At 34.3% G+C, this 19744-nt stretch overlaps 2 protein-coding genes across 4 annotated transcripts; both read right to left on the bottom strand.

The window, feature by feature from the left end:
• Positions 1-1650: 1650 nt before the first annotated feature.
• On the bottom strand, positions 1651-13065 carry LOC146906810 (FAD/NAD(P)-binding oxidoreductase family protein). Of its 3 annotated transcripts, none has more exons than XM_085730395.1 (10): positions 12825-13065; positions 12561-12669; positions 9947-10046; positions 6879-7022; positions 5531-5589; positions 5112-5179; positions 4980-5031; positions 3665-3838; positions 2679-3278; positions 1651-2150 (listed from the first exon to the last, which is right to left on the bottom strand). In XM_085730395.1, the coding sequence occupies exons 1-10, from the start codon at positions 12830-12832 to the stop codon at positions 1935-1937; spliced, it is 1530 nt and encodes a 509-aa protein (XP_085586521.1). In that variant the 5' UTR covers positions 12833-13065; the 3' UTR covers positions 1651-1934. The 3 variants fall into 3 exon arrangements, with proteins under 3 accessions (XP_085586521.1, XP_085586522.1, XP_085586523.1); XM_085730396.1 differs by having other exon boundaries at positions 9843-10046; XM_085730397.1 differs by having other exon boundaries at positions 9839-10046.
• Positions 13066-16489: 3424 nt separating this feature from the next.
• On the bottom strand, positions 16490-17463 carry LOC146906811 (receptor-like protein kinase-related family protein). Its single transcript, XM_085725538.1, has one exon. The coding sequence runs from the start codon at positions 17431-17433 to the stop codon at positions 16660-16662; it is 774 nt and encodes a 257-aa protein (XP_085581664.1). The 5' UTR covers positions 17434-17463; the 3' UTR covers positions 16490-16659.
• Positions 17464-19744: the final 2281 nt, after the last annotated feature.

The following is a 19744-nucleotide window of genomic DNA, read 5'->3' on the forward strand; positions in this document are numbered from 1 at the left end:
GGATATAGTTGTTAGATTAGTTGTGAGGGGTGGTGATTAAAGAGTGGTGCACTACTCTATGTGCAATTTAAAATTATGGTTGACAATTGACATAAATATGTTTAAATTTTGACAGTTAGAACCATCGACATCTTTAAATGTGGACAATTAACACCTCAAAAAAAAATTTGTGCACAATTAAGTTAGGTTCCAGCGGTATAAATTGGATGAATTTTAAGATCAAAAAATTATTCAATCAAATAATTAAAACTATATGCATTTCTTTTAAATAAAATATATGCAATTTGTATCAACGCATAATTAAATATCAAGTCTTGATTATTTATTTTATATGATAAAAGTTAACATTTTAAGCAAAAATTAACATTTTAGATTCATTCATTAAATGATGTATGTGATCTATAATAAAGATCATATACATAATTAATTGAATGAATATGAAATGTTTTTTTCTTATAATAATGAACGGAGAGTGTATTTTATTTCAATGAAAAGAGTAGCAGTGATACAACTTCGATCATAGCTCCTCTCAAAAAAAAAAAAAACTTGGAACATAGCTCAAAATGCAGCATTATAGGACCTGGCCAATAGGTGGGCAACCATAATGATTTTACACTAAATGTATTTTTTGAAAGAAAATAATAATAATAGGAAAGTAAAATGTTAATAGAGAAGTAAAAAGTTTTGATCTACACTCTTGGTTAATTGACCAAAATTTAGACAATTTTTAATTCTCAAAGTAAATACAAACATTTATGGTGTGTAGTATTTGGTTTCAAGAAGAAAGCGAGAAGATAAAAAGAGTATGTGAAGAGAAAAACTAAATGTGAAATATAATTGATATATTGTTTGATAAAAAAAAAGTAACATTTCATTTGCTTTTTTGGTGATGGTCAGGGTTTGAATTCCGAATTGCATATATTATGCATTGTCCTTACCAACTGAACTAAGCTCATGAGGACAATATTTCATTTGTTTGATCAGATAGAAAGAGTGAAAGATAAGCATAAATTAAAAATAATAAAGATAACCTTGTACAAAAAATTATACAACTTAATTTTCCATCAATGGATAATTCATTAGTTAATTAAAATTAATTTAACTAAATGGATGAACTCGAATTATTTATGAATCTGTGACAAATCTCTAGGGGGAGAACAATCTTTGGCCAAAATTTCAGAGTTGACAAACCCTCCAAAATCGAATGGATTGTGTTTTTATTCATCGTGACTAAATGTGTCTTTCCAAGTTCAACCCTAAGTCCCTTATTGTATTGGTTAAAATTCACATGAGTTTCACCATTTATATGTCGCTGTTTTCACATTTCAATGCGCTAGAATAGAAATATATTAATTAATAATTTTCTATTGTAATAGAATTAAATTCCACTCCATACTAAACCTAAAAAAAAAAAAAAAAAAAAAAAAAAAAAAAATAGGCAGAGAATGATATATTAAAGTAAAGTAGAAATAGGGAAAACGAAATTCTAGGATAAATAATTTGTGTTTTCCTAGAGTCCCATTCCTTATGGGACCCAAACAAGTTTTTACCACTAAAAGAGTGTTAAAAAAATGTGTTAGTGTGTTGATAACACTCATATTCTAATATACTACTGTCATATACTTAACAAATAAAACAGCAAACATTCAATAAGCTCTAAATTGACCACATCATAGAAGGCTTAGAAAATGCAAAACTAACCAACTTCCATCCATTGTTGCATAAAAACTTTACAAAGAGACAGAATAAATATGAAAACTAAATCATTTTAATTCTTCCATCATCCTCAAACCCTATAAACGAAAAAGATAAACTATGGTGTTGCTGAACCTTTGGCCAAAACTTATTTTGATCATGTGGAAAGTAAAAGAACCGGCCATGTGGAAAATGCAGTCAAAGCATTGACTTTATTTATAAAAACTACATTTCTTTGTTCAGAAGAAAATGGGCAATTTTCTCTCCCCTGAAGCATAAGAAATGATGCTTCTCTTAAGTGGTGATACAAAGTTTGCTCCATTGAAGGCTGCGCCTCGCAGAAAATTAAAAGGTCCAAAATCAATAGAGTAAGCTTTTTGGAAGCCGTCAAGGATCGCCATCATCGTAACGTTTGCTGGTTTCCTCTCCTGTTCGTACTTCTTTAACAAATTTACCTGCATATCAACATTAAGAAAATGAAATAACCATATAATTTCCGGTAAAGAGGGAAAATGTTTGAGGACTTTTTGAAAACCGTCCAAAACCCTCCTCCAATGGTTTGTTTAGTTCCCTGCATTCGGGGCGCTACCCTCCCTTCACTAGCTGAGCTGGTTGGCACCTTAGGCTGTCTTTTGGAGTTGGCTCTTGGAGGGAAAGGGAGAGGAAAGGCTTATTTGTCATTTAAAAATTAAAGAAATTACAAAATGTTTATAAAACGATTAAAAGAGTGATTGAAATATTATATGATCATCTCTCACATTATTCATTCAATTTTTTAAAAAAAGTATCAAATCTATATCAAGATATAGACTTGGTCTTCTACAACCTTCCCCTCCAAAATCCAACTCCCAAACATACCTCAAGAGAAGTCCAAGACACCATGATAAAAGCATTGGAGACATAATATACACCTCCAATATGGGTTCCCAACTAGTCTTTAATCTTATAAATACCATTATATAATTATCAGAGTCATAACATACCTCTCCAATATCGGATCCCAAAGCAATTCCCTCAGCAATAACTCTTGAAAGAGAATATGCATCTCCGAAACCCAAATTAACTCCTTGACCAGCAAGAGGATGGATCGTGTGGGCTGCATCTCCTATTAGAACCACGCGCTTCGTTGCATAGGAATTGGCATGCCGTAAAGACAGAGGAAACACCATCCTTTCAGATGCCAATCTTATTGCTTTTGGAGGAATTTCAAAGGGTTCATTAGCTGATAAAGTTCCGTCCATTTTAAGCCAAGAAAATATGTCACGAGCTCCTAATGAGCTTGACGTAGGATGAGGTCCATATCCATAATCCAAAGCAGAATTCACGTCCTTCAAAAACATTTCTTCGGTTATTGATTTGCGGTCGTTTGACTCTGTTGGACTCATGGTCCAAACAATATTGCTAAAATTTTCACCCATGGGTAGAAGTGCAATTGGACCGTTAGGTAGAAACCGTTGCCATGCACAATGGTTAGCAGAAGTATGCTCTACAGTGCAGATGATTGCATTCTGAGAGTAATTCCATCCAGTTGTTTTGAATCCTGCTAATTCTCTAACGCGTGATTTTCCTCCATCAGAACCAACCTTCAGAACAAGCATCCATGTAATTCGACTCCAATTATAGTATATTAAATAAATTATAACAATCACACAATTGCTAATGGGCCTCTACATATGATTTTGTCACTACTTGTAGCATTGCAACATACTCTCTCCGTTCCTTTTTAATTGTCACTTTTATAGAAAAAAGATTGTTCCGTTTTATTTGTCGTTTACAAAGTTCAATACAACATGAACTATTGCTTTGTCAATCATATCGTTTACTATTTATTACAGAGAGAAATAAATGGAATGAGATAAATATTAGTTAGGGGTATAATAGGAAAAAGATAAATAATTTCTTTGAAATAATAAAATGTATTGGTTATCTTGGTATATGAGTAAATAAATTTAAATAGCTTTTCACTTACCACCAACTTGGCATATATGCTACTGCCATCGCTAAGTTCCAGCTTTGAAGCATGACCTTGAGCAGGTGAAGGTTCTTTGGATGGCGTATTCTCCTCCACAGCGGACATAGAGTTTGTATTTGAAGTCATTGAAGTTAACTTCGACGGATAGAATGTTGTCTTGAAATCGGAATCCTGTCAACAAGTTTGTAGTTCTCAATGTAATGCAAGAGTCGTGCCTTGGAATAAAAAGTTCTACTCAATGAAAACATAATAAGCGAAGTATTTGACTGTGAAACCACTGAAGCAGTCAAAAGTGAAATAGTACAATTACATATTCCTAGAACAGCCAGGGACAAGACAGTATTGCATCTCAATGACATTTAAGCTACTATTACCAAGCATACTATTCAAGACTATCTTCGCACACATAGTAACAAAATTAGTTGAAGAATATGAAAATATGAGACTTCCTATTTATTGAAGTCTAATTTTATTGCATGAATCAGACTAAAATTGGTACTGAATTGCTTAGAGATTGATTCTCAACCTTGTGAATATATAATAACAGTATGCACTTTAATACCACTTTGATCCTGCACCTCACTGTCTCTCTTAAACACTTAGCAATCCACCCACAAAAGGTTCATTGAGAGTTTAAACACCGTGTTTCCTAGATCTTGGTTTGAAAGATTTACAAAATTCATGAAGGAGTTTGGGTATAAGAAAATCCAAGGTAACCTATCTTTATTAAACATTCAGCTATAGGGGGGTGACTAACTGCATGATGGGAAGAGTGAATTGCAGCATAGACTAGTCAAAAAGTTTGAGATAAAGGGATGGAAAAATCAAACATTTTCTTCATATTGAAGTTACATATACCACACGAGGGATTTTCATATCTCAGTAAAAAAAAGCGACCAATTTGTCAGTAGAAATACAAAAGATTGGACCTAAACCAGTCACTACCCTGATGGGCCCTAATGATAAGTTGGGAGATGCTAAAGAATAACTATTTACAAGAGAATGGACCAAATGTTGGTGGGTAAGCACGTATACCTCGCTCACACTAGGCCAGACATAAATCATCAACATAATCAGTACTTGGGGCTATTCCCAAGGACTATTAGAACTACTTTGGCTGAAGATGGTCCTAGATAATAAGAGTCGGACTGGAGGGTCCTATGAAGCTCCTCATTTGCCCCCTTTAAAATATTACAAAATGTTATGTAGTATCAGTTCAAATTCAATCAAAATAATTCATATTTCTTATCATACAGTATTAATCATAATCAACCATGAACTCCATATCACAGACTGACGATGTGAATTATACCTTTATGCATGACAATAAGGAACTATGAAGAACTTTATTCTCTGCTACACACCTGATTTATAGAATTTTTGCAATTAGTAATGCGATAGCTATTTTCAAAGAGATTTGCTTAACTACAACATGTACACTTACCCTAGAAAGTCTTTATTTACATCTCTTGCATCGTATCTAGCATACCCAAAACCAGTATAATCCCAGACCTGCAGCAAGATACAAAAGAAAATGAATTTTTGAATAATGGAATAAACAATAATGTCAGAGGAAAACGGCATCCTTAGGCTGAGAACCAAGTCTCCCAATCAAAAGCCCCTAACAATGCTCAGATAATCCTGTTGCAAACAATCATACAAGTGACCCATACTTGTATGATTGGAAATATAGATAAATTTTGCATTTAAACTGAACAAATAGTGTCTATGTGTCACAACATTCAATTCAATTTCCCTAAATAATTCCCCAACAACTTTGCACCTCGAGAACTAATATTCATATTTGAAAATAGATGTAGATAAAAATTTAAATCCCTATAATGAATTAGAAAGAAAAAGTACCTGCATCTTTTTAAAATAAGCATGTCTATTCTGTTCAACATATTTCCAAGCACCGGCCTCTGGAAAAAGATTGATTGTCAGGAGGACTTGAAATTCGATTAAGAAAAATGTCAACATGTTGAAGCACGTGCACTCATCAAACAGGGTCTAATTGCTACTTGTTATTTACATTTTACGCCAAGTAAACCAGTTACCGGTTAATGCATAGAAACAGGCCTTGCAAAAAAGTCTGGACCACTATTTAGGATCGCTGTTGGTCATGATAGCTTGACACTTGACAGTAACATAGACTTGAAGTGAAGTGATCGATTGTCCAATCATTTAGATGCATGAGTTATGATTGTAGATGCCACTTTAGTTTTTCATACATATTAGTTGTGATAGTTATGATATGTTCTATTCTCTATAGAAATACCATCAATTGCTAAAAGAGCATTAATCACTATTAACATGTTCCCTTATGCTTAAGCAGTTTTCCATACTTCACTGCACAGATTTTAGCAAGGGAACAATTTTATGGAAATGTACAGTTTATATAAATCTTTGGTGCATTTGACTAATGGAATTCACTCATCCGTGACAGTGTCAATCATCCCACTAACTTCATATTAGAAAGGACAGTATTTGTTGCTTCTGTTAGTTGTTCTATACATAGTTGTTTTACTTTTAGGGATGTTGCGATTTATGCAATGTAGAAGGATTTGACGGCTACGCTAAATTCTTGTTATTTTTTAAGAAATGTTATTTAAACATCAAATTGGGACACCTAAGTTTGACAACTTTTTAAATGCTAAGCGTACTTCACACACCTGGTTAACACAATTCAATGAGTGGTTAATGGGTATATCAAGATTGGCTAACTCAATAACCATCAACTGAACTTACTACAAATTTGAACATTATTAACCACGATTTCAGTTGTTTCAACTACATGTAGATTAGATTTTTGAACACTTGAAAATCAACGTTAATAACATTTAATTCGTGGTTAATGAAGTTCAGTAGATGGCCAATGAGCTATGACACCTAATATACATTTAACCAAATCTAACACCTCATCAGTCGCACGTGTGAACTGTGTTAGCCATTTAAAAAATTGTTGAATTTAGGTGTCCAAACCCAAATTGATGTTCAAGTAACATTTCTGTTTTTTTATATGTTCATGTTATATCTTGTTTGTTTTATTTTGATCATATCCTCCTATCCTTTGCATAGTTGCAGTTTCCTCGGTTTCTCTCTAATAAATGTTTGGCTTATTCTATTTTAAGAAAAAGGGCAAAAGGAGACATTGAAATTTACGCTGCAATGATAGTAAAAAAAAAAAAAAAAAACCCTAAAAACAGGATACCTTGGAGAAAAGATATAGAAGCAGGAGTTACTGTACTGACTCTAGGATCAGGGGGGTCTTCCTTTTTGATACACAAGCCACTACTCAGAGCTGGATTGCTGTCAATAATTGCCACGTTCAACTGCTTTGTCATTGGCATACTAGCTGGAAAAACAAAACAATTGGTCAGATTTGTTGCTTTAATAGCTTTGTTTATCACAAGTAATACTCTTCATCATCATCATCAATTAGACAACTATTTGTTTTCATTGTATGCTTGTCTTATTTTCTACCATTTCCACGTCCCTCCCTTGCTCCTACCATCCCCCTTTTCAATACTGCCTTCTTTTACTCATAAACATTTAAGACTCAAGAATCAAACATACAGAACACTGGTTATATACTACTGATGTAATATGGTTTATACATCATAAATCAGACCTGACTACAAAATCAACAGACACAGGGTTTTCCCCTGACAAAGAATCTCCTCCTTCAAATAACAGACACAAAGTTCACCCCAACCAAGAAGTATCCTCCCTTTGCCTAAACTCACAAGGAAAAATCCTATAATCCAATAAATTCTGTAGAACATAGACCCTATTAATACCAAATAATAATCACCACATACAAAAACAATAAATGCCACATGAAAAATAACTATGACTTTTATAAGTTACATAGGTTTGGAGGTGACCAAACTAGAAATTATGGGTTTTTTGGGAAATGGAAGTAGGTGTTCGTCCCAGGGACTTTGGAAGGCCTTGGAGGTAAAGGTCAGCAATATACAATTGTCATGAATGCTTACATTCTGGATTTGGGAGGCATAGACCTGATAATGGGAGTGGAATAGCTACCTACAGAAAAATTACCATCAGTGTTGTCAATCAATATATAGCGGTTTGTTCAAATTCTTCTATGCTGCACCACTTTTTTTTTTTTGAACCAGCCAATATTATTAAAAACAGTCCCTGCAAGACGCAATGGACCGATGCGAAAATACACGGGTACCGTATATATGTGAAAGACCCCAAAGAGGAATACACCAAAAACACCAACAACAGGAGAACCAACATAAATGAAAAAACTACCCACCCAAATAGATTGGTTATGAGGCTGCATTCCAGGGAAGACCGAGCAAGATTGCAAAACCACAAAGCTAGACCTATATACGAAATAAACAAAACCGAACCTTACCACTATCACAGAAAACCGCACAACAGAAACAGCACAACAGGAACAGCAAGTTTGCTGGACTGCGCTGCATAACAGACTAAACAAACATGCGGCAGCACCAAAGGCCCCTAAAACTGAACCAACCCAAAAAGCAAACAACCAAAACCTATGCACTCCCCCTCAAAAATTAGTCCTTCGGGTTCCAACTCCATTCATAGTACATACACGTCGGAATGTTTAGCCGAGTTAAGCTCCACAGCCAAGATAACACTTTAATCGCCTCCACTAAACTTTCAACACAACACACCTCATTTTCAAAGATTTTTTTCTTTCTTACTTGCCAAATACACCACACCGCCGCGTGCCAAATGAGCCTAATGCCTTTCCGGATTCTCTTATTTGAAGCCATTCCACTCCAACATTCCTAGTGAATGAAATCTAACCAACCCATCAAATGCACCCAAACGTTCTGTACTACTTCACAAAGTAAATATGCTACACCGCTATAGCGTCTATTTGACAACATTTTGTACTGAATCACTTATTGCAGAACAATAGCAGGTTGTTCAAATTCCGCTGTGCTTTAGTGTTGCTATAGCCACTTAATTTGACAACACTAACTACCATGGATTGGAGGAAGAAGAAAATAAGCTTTGGGGAAAATGGTAGGTTCATCACACTAAAGGGGTACCACATCCAAGATAGCAGTCACACCCAAGCCTTGCAAGGAATTGTCCAACTGCTGGATTAGGCCAAAAGCGCAGCCACTTGAAAGATGGCAGAAAAACAAGACGAACTAGAACCCAGGGGAGAGACGTTGGAGGATTTGCAGCAAGTTTTGGAGACCAAAGGACTGCAACCACATTGAACTGAAGACCACGCAATCACCCTTCGACTGGAAGCCAAACCGGTATGTGTTTGCCCCTAACGTTATGCCTATCATCATAAAATTGAGATCGAGGGTCAAGTAGCAGGAATGTTGGCTGAAGGAATTATCAAGCATAGCACTTGTCCATTTTATAGCCCGCTGATACTCGGAAGAAAAAGGATGGCTCTTGGTGAATGTTTGTGGACTACTGTTCTTCATAAATTTCCTATTCCCACCATAAATGAGCTATTCGATGAGCTACATGGGTCAAAACATTTTTCCAAGATTGATCTTAAGTGGGGGGTTCCATTGGATACATTTAAGTGAGGAAGACACCTAAAAACATCTTTTTGAACCCACAAGTGCCACTAAGAGTACCTTGTCAGATGCCCTACAGGATTATGAATGCCCTCCCTCCGTCCACATTTCAATCCAATATGAATTTAGTTTTTCGTTTCTTTTAAGGAAGTACATGCTGGTGTTTTCAATGAGCTATTAACAATCGTATCTCAAAACCAGTTTGAAACTAAAAGGGCAACCTGGTGCACTGAAGCTCCCGCATACACAGGGTCCGGGAAGGGGTCCCACCATTTGGTGTATTGTACGCAGCCTTACCCTATTTTTACACAGGAGGTTGTTTCCAGGACTTGAACCCGTGACCTTACAGTCACATGACAACAACTTTACCAGTTGCGCCAACGTTACCCCTCAAAACCAGTTTGAAACTAACGGAAAAAAAATGATTTGGGCAATCATCTATTGAATATCTTAGGATAGGCTCATAGGCATATAATTATTGTTCAAGGAGTGGAGATGGTTTTGGAATGTGAAACCATTCATTGGTTTATTGACCTGAGAAAGGGGATAACTATGTTCAGATTAATAAGAATAAACTCTGACAGGACATGACTAGTTAACGATATCTGATAAAACATACCTACCTAAAACAACCCATCCCCATGAGTTATGCAGATGATGGCATGATACAATATATTGCAGTCTAGAAAAAATACGACTTCGACATACGCCCATTGCAAGAAGATACCTAAGAAACAAGCTAAAGCCATGCCAACCATGCCTCCTCCAACAATAGCAACATCATATTCTGGAATAATTTGGCTAATAGTTGGCTTCTTCTCATGCTCCTGCATATTTTCAAGAATATAAATTATAAAACTTTCATTTTCTTTTCCAGTGGTAAATCATTATCTTTCAATTGAAAATGCAGAGACATAAAACTACTCCCTCCGTCCCTAATAGAACAAGCACCCATTGTGAAAAAAAAATTGTCCATAAATATAAGCTCTCTTTCAATTTCTTAGATGCATTTAGTAATATCGTTTCGTCCGTCCCTAATTAATACTACTGGTTTATCTTGGAATATAAAACGCCGATATTGAATAGTTACATACAAAGGACAATTTAGTAATATCCCCACACAAAATAGACACATTAATTACATTAAAAACTTTTCAAGGATGCTTATATTAAGGGTCGGAGGGAGTAGTACGGAAGAAGAAATGGAAATAGAGAAGGATTATGAAGAAGCTGAGCGCCAAGAAACATCACAATTATCCCTTTAACCAATGTAACATGAATATACTGCCAAATGTAAAAGTAAAACTCGGAACTCAAATGTTTTATAGGTTAGAATCCACCCTAAATTAGTAGAGAAAACGATTGAATGACAACGTCAGATAATTTTTCCTTTGGTTGTGGTTTCTATTAACCCCACAGAACTTGTTCAGGGCGGTGAACACCAGATGCTAAACTTAATAATAATAACTCTGGTCTGTGTTGACCAAAAGAGTTTGTTAATCAGGGGAGTGAGGGCTAATTACTCAACTCAAAAAATAACCATGGTCTGTGTTAATTCATAAAGTAACCTGCTCAGGGGAGTCAGGGTGATCTCACCAACTAAATAGTTTTTCTTAACTAATAGAGAAGCTGTTAAGCAAGACACTAATGACCCAACAAAAGGACTATGAAGGCTATCACAGGAAGAAGTTCAGAAATAGGAATGAATAAGAATCAATTCTGTCAGTATTTACCCTTTTGATCCAGACGATTGGATCAATTGTTAGGGTTATTTACCGTCCAACTTTTCCAATGTTCCAACTTCCAACCCTTTTGTCCATCACGCAGCCCTTTTTGATCCAGCCGATTGGATCAAACAACAACAACAACAACCAAGCCTTATCCCACTACGTGGGGTCGGCTACATGAATCAAATGACGCCATAGTGTTCTATCATAAACCAAATTTGGATCCAACTCATTGACCTCTAAATCCTTTCTAATGGTTTCTCTAATAGTTTTCCTAGGTCTTCCTCTACCTCTTCTAACTTGACTCTCCTCCATTTGATCTACTCTTCTTACGACGGCATCTACGGGTCTTCTCTCTACATGCCCAAACCATCTAAGCCTATTTTATACCAACTTCTCTCCTATAGGTGCTACCCCCACTCTCTCTCTAATGGTGTCATTCCTAATCCTATCATGTCTAGTCTTACCACTCATCCAGCGCAACATCCTCATCTCTGCTACACTTACTTGATTCTCGTGTTGACTCTTAACCGCCCAACATTCTGTACCATACAACATCGCCGGTCTGACTGCTGTCCGATAGAACTTTCCTTTCAACTTAAGTGGTACTTTCTTATCACACAAAACACCTGAGGCTCTTCTCCACTTCAAACGTTAGGGTTATTTAAGTAGCGGTGGGAAGGGGGTTATTCGCTCCTGAAAGTCTAAATAAGACTTTCCTTTCTGTTTTAGGGATCTTTTGGGAAAATTACTAGTATTGACTGGTTATCCAGTGCGAGGAGAGCTATTCTCTCGTGTGTAATATTTTCTTTCGTGATCAATAAAATTCATGAGCAAAAAATTTCCTTTCAGCCTACTAATACTCGAATAACCCTAACAAAAGCTTGCTTAGTATAGTTTTGGTTTGCTATTAATAAAAGGAGTTAAAGTAAATGCAGTGGTCGACTTAGAAACACAAGAAGCAAACACAATGATAAAATTATAGATAAACATTTCACTTTCCAGAATCTAACTTTCAGGTTCTCATCATAGTTCTAAATTTTTGTTTGCAACCGCAAGTACGGCCGTAATATAAAGGTTTTAGAGATCTTTGCAACACCATCGCACCTACAATTGCGGCAACATCAACACATTTTGTTGGAATATCATGGTTCGCAGCATGACCGCAATTTAGAACCATAGTTCTTATTGTAAAAAGTACAGTCTCCAACTTAAAAAGAAAAGGGCAACCCGGTGCACTAAAGCTCCCGCATACGCAGGGTCCGGGAAGGGGTCCCACCATTCGGTGTATTGTACGCAGCCTTACCCTGTTTTTTACACAAGAGGCTGTTTCTAGGACTTGAACCCATGACCTTCCAGTCACATGACAACAACTTTACCAGTTGCGCCAACTTTACCAGTTGCTCCAACTTGCTATGTCAAATTTATTCATTTTTATAAAATTCTAATATTGTCAACATGAGACTAGAATAAGACAAAATCATACGTCCCCTTTTGAATGTAATTTTCTACCTAAACATATCATTATTCATATAAACCTCCAAAATATATTAAAAAATAAATAAAAACAGAAATTATTGATATGAAACGTAGTTATATAGTGATTTTGCTTACATTGGAAGGTAGTAAATTAGTGGAAGCATCAACTCTAACAACCTCAGAACAAAAAAACTTCCTTGAAATTTTGAGTGCAAAGCCATTTGAAACAGTCTTTTTAATCACCCTGCTATATGAAAAATACATTCAGTTAAACCCAAACCAACTCTTACATAGAAAAAAAAAAATTACACGAAAAAATAAAAAAAAATAAAAATTGGCATTGAGAATTTAGTGAAGAGCAAAAAAAAGAAGGAGAAGATTGAGAATAGTGAAAAGTACCTATTCATTGTTTGAAGATAGTGAGGGGAACGATGGGAGTAAGCAGATTAGCCAAAGTATCGCTTGCCGGGAAAGATGACGAACCGGAAAACGATGTGACGGTGTTAAACCGCGGTGGTTATAAGTGGCAGTTGGGTTGGACGAGGGCAGTGCGGCGGAGGAAGAAGATGCGATGTCAAGCTTCTTTTGTTTTTCTATTCTCAATTTTTACAGAGGCAAGGAGGACACGTGACTCGTGAGTGAGGAGGTTTAGTTTACGGTGTCGAGGTATACACTATACAGACGTGTGACTGACCGACTGTGATGTGTTCGCCTGTGTTTGGTTACCCGTTTGCACACCCCAAACTCACGTTTGGACCCTTAAACGTGATTCTTTCTTCTTCAACAATTGATTCTGTCTTCTAGAATCATTTAAGTTATCCAAACATAAATCACTTTACTCTAATCAATTCTACAAAATTAATTTTTTCAAAATCAATTTTTGCCGCTGCAGAACCAAACACACACGAAATATCCATTTATTTTATTTTATTTTCTTCCAAATCAATTTGTTTTTGTTTCACATGAACACCCAAATCAAATTATTTAATATTTTATGCAGCTCAGTTGGCGGGGATAATGAATTCTATTGTAATATGTAGAAGTTGGGTTCGACTCTCAACGTATGACTTTTCATTTTAAAAAGGTGAATTATAGTTATTAGATTATTTGACCAAAAAAATATTTTATATTTTAATATTTTTCTACATATAATTTTTATTTGGTCCTACCTCCTCGCCAATTATCTATCACCTACCTCCTTTCGCCACCGTCGATGCTCCTTTTGCCGCCCGTTTAGACTTCACATGTTCAGATGAAGGAACGTTTCAAGACAAAGAAGTTATCTCTTAAACAATTAGACTCCAGTGGTTCCTGATAGCAAAACCGAAGTATGTTCTGATTTGAAAATTGAGTGGAGATGAAAGAACATGAAATAAACAACAAAGAAGAAAGATAGAGAAAAAAAATTGTTTTTAATTTAATGAATTTTGTGGTTTTTTTTTAATTAATTAATTATGTGTCAAATAATTACACGCGTGGACAAATGAAAAAAAATGAAAAAACCAAATTATATTTCCACGTCAGCGCCACATCAGTGAGTTTGATGAGTCAGATGGGCTAGAGTCTATTTATGAAGAATCTTTATTTTACAAGGATGAAATCTAAAAATATATATATATGGGTAAACTGGAAATGACCTATATTACCGGGTAAAACTCTATTAACCCTTTATTAAACGAACCTAATTTTCAACTCTAGTTTGACTCATTTGATTCATGAACCAAGTTCAATGAATCAACTATCGGATCGAGTCTCTAGCTATATTTTCGAGTTGATTCGGCTCATTGTCAGTCCTAACTCCACTACAACTCCAGGTAAGTTCATTCTTTCCTTAAAACCTCAGAACCTCCTCGTTTCCCTTATGACTTAGGCGTCAGAGCGTTTGTGCAGGTACAATCCCCCTCTGTTCCACTGGCGGTGAAGCTTTCACCATGGATTCCGACGAGCATCTCATCAACGGAGCACTTTCTTCATCAATCCGTCCTTAATGTGAGCATTATTATCTTCTTCAAGATAATCCGGCTCCCGAACAGAACCATTTCGTTAATAAAAATGTGCAAATTAGAATTGGGAACATCAATAAAATATGGAAGATTTCCTAAAAAATATGAAAACATGACAAATGTGACACCCTTTGCTAAAGTGTGAGTTATTGTATTGAGTTTTCTCCTAACAAACTCAATCTTAGAGTTTTAAAAAATAGGCTAAAATATGGTATTGGTCCCTGCAAAATAGGCCAGTTTTGGTTGTAGTCCCTGCAAATTTTTTTTATAGTTTTTGGTCCCTGCAAAAATAGGCCAGTTTTGGTTTTAGTCCCTGCAAATTTTTTTTATAGTTTTTGGTCCCTGCAAAAAATTTTGTTTTTGGAAATAGTCCCTGACCCCAGTTATGTGATGATTTGTCACTTTTATAAATTAAAAAATAATTATTGTATCTGTTTTATTATTATTTTTAATTAAAAAATAATTATTGTTATATAAATTATAAAAAATAATATTCTTTTTATTAAGTAAGCACATATGCACAAAATTGACAAATCATCACATAATTGGGGTCATGGACTATTTCCAAAGAAAAAAATTTGCAGGGATCAAAAACTATAAAAAAAAAAATTTGCAGGGACCAAAACGAAAACTGACCTATTTTTGCAGGGACCAAAAACTATAAAAAAAATTTGCAGGGACTAAAACCAAAACTGACCTATTTTTGCAGGGACCAAAAACTATAAAAAAAAATTTGCAGGAACTAAAACCAAAACTGGCCTATTTTGCAGGGACCAATACCATATTTTAGCCTAAAAAATAAAATAAAAAGATGTTTATTCTTTTTAAGAATGGAACAAAAATTAGACCATGTCATCATAAAATGGTTAAATGTGTCCATGACACATTCCGAGTCTATTTCAAAATTCACATTTTCTTGTTGAAGTTGACGAAACTATTTAATTATCATTATATATTTTGTCTTGTTAGGGACAAATCTCTCAAATTCATCTCTTAGATACAAAGCATGTTTGTTATAAATTTTAAAAAAGTGAATTTTACTTTGTATTTCAAAAAATAATCTTTATGAAAACTAAATAAAAATAGCAGAAGTTATCTTGAATTCACTTCTATAGATTAAAATAGTAATATTAACATTCGATAATTTAGATATACTTAGAGACTTAATATAATAAAAAAATTCACATGTTTTTTTTTTCTTTTAAAAAGGTATATCTAAAAAAAAAAATTTATGCGAAGCTATTCATTTCAAGTTTTTTTTTTTAAATTTTATTATCCAAAAAAAGTTGTAACAAAATTATGAAGCTTTCTTAAAAATATCGTTCTTAAAAACTTAAAACAAAAATATAAAACACTACAATAATCATTTAAACCTACTTCTCAAACAAAAATCATTTAAAAAATACGTACATATATATTTATACGAAATTAAACCTCACAAATGCCCTGCAAGTGTCCCTCTCCAACAAGCTGGCCCTAGTTTTCTCTCTTGGTTTTCTCTTCCGGTTTCTTCATTGAGGGGTGATTTTGGGTCAATTCTTGACCTGAAATCACCATCTCTTCATCTTTTTCTCTCTATTTCAATCTAAATAAGTAATTTTTACATAGATCTATGTTTTTTCTTTGGGATTTCATCATCTAAGTGTGGTGGTTTGTTGTTCGTCGTCTTGTGCAACACTGTTTGATTTCCCGTCTTCTTGCGGTGTTCATTTGATTCATCTTAAAATATCGATTATTCAATCAAAGATTTGGGCGTCAACGTTGCAGATCCGGAGGCCATGGATATTCCGGTCACTTTAATTTTATCATGTTTTTGTCGGCATTATGTCGTTATATGCTATTAGCGGTGTTGAATGATGTAATATCTCGATTTGAATGAATGAATATCATTTTGTTTTTTTTTTTCAAAATAAAAAATAAAAAAAATGCCCTGCAAGTGGTAATTATAATACCCGTGTGTGTTATTCATTTATGGGTTATTATTTTTGTTGGTGACACTGAAAGTCTCTCCTTAACATGCATAATTTGTCATAAATAACATACATCAGACATAGATCAAGCTTTTGAACTAACTGCATAGTTTGAGTAATGCATAATTGCTTACAATTGAAACAAACTCCTTTTATTCCCCTTATTTTTTATGACAACAAAGTCTTCTTCTCAAATACAGACAAATTCCATGTTCTAATCTAGAATGCTATATTTTTGGCATGACAGAACATTTAGACATATTAAGGATAAACAATAACCTTTCCTATTTTAGAAGGTCTTGTTTTGGTTGAATCAAGAGGGAAGAAAAAAGGGTATAGCTCATATCTAACATAACAAGAGCTATACAACACTCTACAACCTTTACGATTATTACAAAAAGTTTGAAAATTATTCACTGCAATAGCCAAACACTGAGCACATGAAATCTCATCAAGGTCCCTAGTACATTGAACCAATCCATAAAGTGTCACAAATGGTGACAACACAGTTTTTCCCTTTCCAAGTCCTTTATTTTTAGCCATAACAGCTTCTCCTCTTATTTGATCCATTAAATTTCCAAGTTTCTTGTTAAAAACTTCAGAATCAGTAACATTTTCAACATTGAAATAAAATATACCAAAAGATGTATCAACTTCACCAATGAAACTCTTGTTACTATACCTTAAAAAACAATAATCATACCAAATTCTTGCGTCGGCTTGGTTCGGACAACGTTGTCGGATTTGTTTTGTTGCATCTTGAATGCAATTGGTGCAATCTTGATTGTTAATATCTCCCCTACATTGAGCTAAGCCATAAACTTTTTCTTTGTTATTACCATATGTTGTGGCAATAAAGAAAGTTGAAGGAGTTTGAAGGGCTAATTGAGACAAGAGTTTATCAATATTAGTTGATAATTTTCCTCCAGTGCTAATGTTTGTGTTTTTATTGCAGAATTCCCCTAAAGGGTCTTCTGATTTTGCACTCGAAGTGCTTAGAATTAATAAGAAAACAATTTTGTATAATAGATACATGTTTGGTTTTCCTTGTGAAAATTCATAACGTTAGTGCTTTTTGTGAAGGAAAATGGATGTGGGTGATAGTGGAATGTTGAACCGTTCAGCAGACAATTTTGACTTATTATAATTATTATAATGTTGTTGCATCCTCCACCACTATTGTGGGAAGAAAAATTAAGCATGATTATTAGGTTTTTGTTGACCTTTTGTAGTTAGCATTGATAATGACACTCATGAGACTTTATGAGAGGAAAAATTGATATGTAAATACAAATATCTCTGGATGAATAGAATGTTCTCTAGAATAAAGCATAGAATAGTTCTAGAAGCTTTTTGGCCATTTAAGTTGCTTGTAAATCTTATTTATTTTACTTGTGGTCTGTTGGAAAGAAATTGGAAGGTTGGAAGATTAAACACTAAGTAATTAAACTTTGATCTAGTGTTGTGTGAATTAAAAAAATAGAATGTGGGGGTCCCACATAAAATAGTACACACACATTAGTAGTGTTTAAATTGCGGTATTTAATTTTAAATACCTGATAATGATGAAAATAATAATAATAATTATTTTTTATTTATGAATATCACTTCCCATAATTTTAGGTTATGTTTGTTGTGATAAGATTGTGAATCCAACTGAATTTCCTATCTTTCCTTCGTTAGTAGATTTGTTTCCTTTTGAACTTATCTGATTAGTTTGTTACTTGAGCTGATTGCTTAATTTTTTAGTTTACTTAATTCTTAAGTTTCTCCAAATTAGTTACAAACCCTCCCTATAAAAGGAGGGCTCACCTAGTTCAAAAAACACACCAAAGAGTTTCATTGAGTTGTCGGGAACTCTTTCCCTCTTCTCCCTTTCTTGACTTGTGTTGACGAGTCTTTCTTCTCTTCATCTCCTTTTTCTGTCCCTTCGGATTTAAGAGTGTTCTTAAGACCATAGTTCCTTTTCGGTTTAATGTCCCTTCGAAATTAAGAATGGTCTTAAAAACATAGTCCCTTCGATAATATAAGTCCCTTCGAAATAAAGAGTACTATTAAGATCATAGTCCCTTTTGGAATAATATGTCCCGTCGGAATTAAGAATGAATGATCTTAACGGTATATAAAATATTTCAATATTTTTTCTATTTGAGGAGAAATGGTGGTATCACCATATTTAAGTGGTCGTAGTGCCATATTGATGTTTTGGAGAAATTAAAGTTAGAATGGTGGTAACACCATATTTGAGTGGTCTCAGCACCATAACAGAGTGGTAACAATACCATATTAAAGTGGTTTCAGTATTAAAAGAATGGTCTTGGTACCATATTGAAGGTGTAATTCTCGAACGGTTTTCTACAGTGCAGTAGTTAATCGAACAGTTGTAGTTGGGCTTGTTTTATCCTAGCGGCGTGGTTGATAGCTGCTTTGCACAATTTTGGACAGTGCCACGAAACGTCTTAAAGAGAGCGACCTGGTCGTGACTCAGCCTAGTAACAACTTCGGTAGAAAATAGAGTTTGGAAAACCAAAATACAACAGTTTGGGAATCCAAAAACAACATGGATGCTTCATGGTAAGACTCCTAATGACCCTCTATATTTAGAGGGAAAGTCACTTATGTTCTTCAGCTTTTCCCTCCATATTTCTTCATTTTTATTCCACATTTTCTCTCCTTTTTATGCCTAAAGTCACCCAAACATAAAGATAGAATTCAAAGTTAAAGAATCCAAATTCGTGTATGACTCTTGATGCGGCCCCAGAGAGTTCGATAGACCCTGGTCCGAACTCCGAACTTGGAATGAGGTGGAATATTATCATTCACAATGCCCTATTTCATTTTGAATTTTGATCGTTAAAATTCAATTTTTAAGTTTCAAAATATTATTTTGTTTCACAAGTGTTCATCTCACATATTTTAAGAAATAATTATGAATATAAGAAAGAGAATAATTGTCTTATCACAACTTATTGTTTAGTGAGCCGACAAATTGTATCCACTTATTATCACATATATGTTTCTTGTTATATTAGATATGAAATTATTGTGAGAGAAGAGAGAATAAAAACTTGTAGATTTTATAATAAAGAGAAAAGATCAGACAGAAAAGAATCGGAACTTTCCTATGAGCTTTGGTAGAGACATAACATTATATATGCAGAGGTCATATTTCGAATCTCGGACTCCCCATTATATATAGGCGATCTCACTTAATATTATAATGCTTAGTTTGTATACTATCACACTATTTTTTTTATTCATCAATCTAAAATTAATTCTTACTCAATCAAACCAAATTTTGTTAAACTCATAAGCTAATATTAATTTGATTTGTCGGTTATATTAG

This window comes from Medicago sativa, chromosome 7 (assembly GCF_051527215.1).
Source record: "Medicago sativa cultivar Bolivia chromosome 7, Bolivia_mono, whole genome shotgun sequence".
NCBI classification, from domain to species: Eukaryota; Viridiplantae; Streptophyta; class Magnoliopsida; order Fabales; family Fabaceae; genus Medicago; species Medicago sativa.

Excerpts from the sequence above, each read along its gene's own strand:
- LOC146906810 (XM_085730395.1), bottom strand. Across the intron at positions 5,590-6,878 it reads TTCTATATCTTTTCTCCAAG|AGGCCGGTGCTTGGAAATAT; the intron begins GTATCCTGTTTT and ends ATCTTTTTCCAG. Across the intron at positions 3,279-3,664 it reads GCATATATGCCAAGTTGGTG|GTTGGTTCTGATGGAGGAAA; the intron begins GTAAGTGAAAAG and ends CTTGTTCTGAAG.
- LOC146906811 (XM_085725538.1), bottom strand. The coding sequence starts at position 17,433 with ATGTATCTATTATACAAAATTGTTTTCTTATTAATTCTAAGCACTTCG.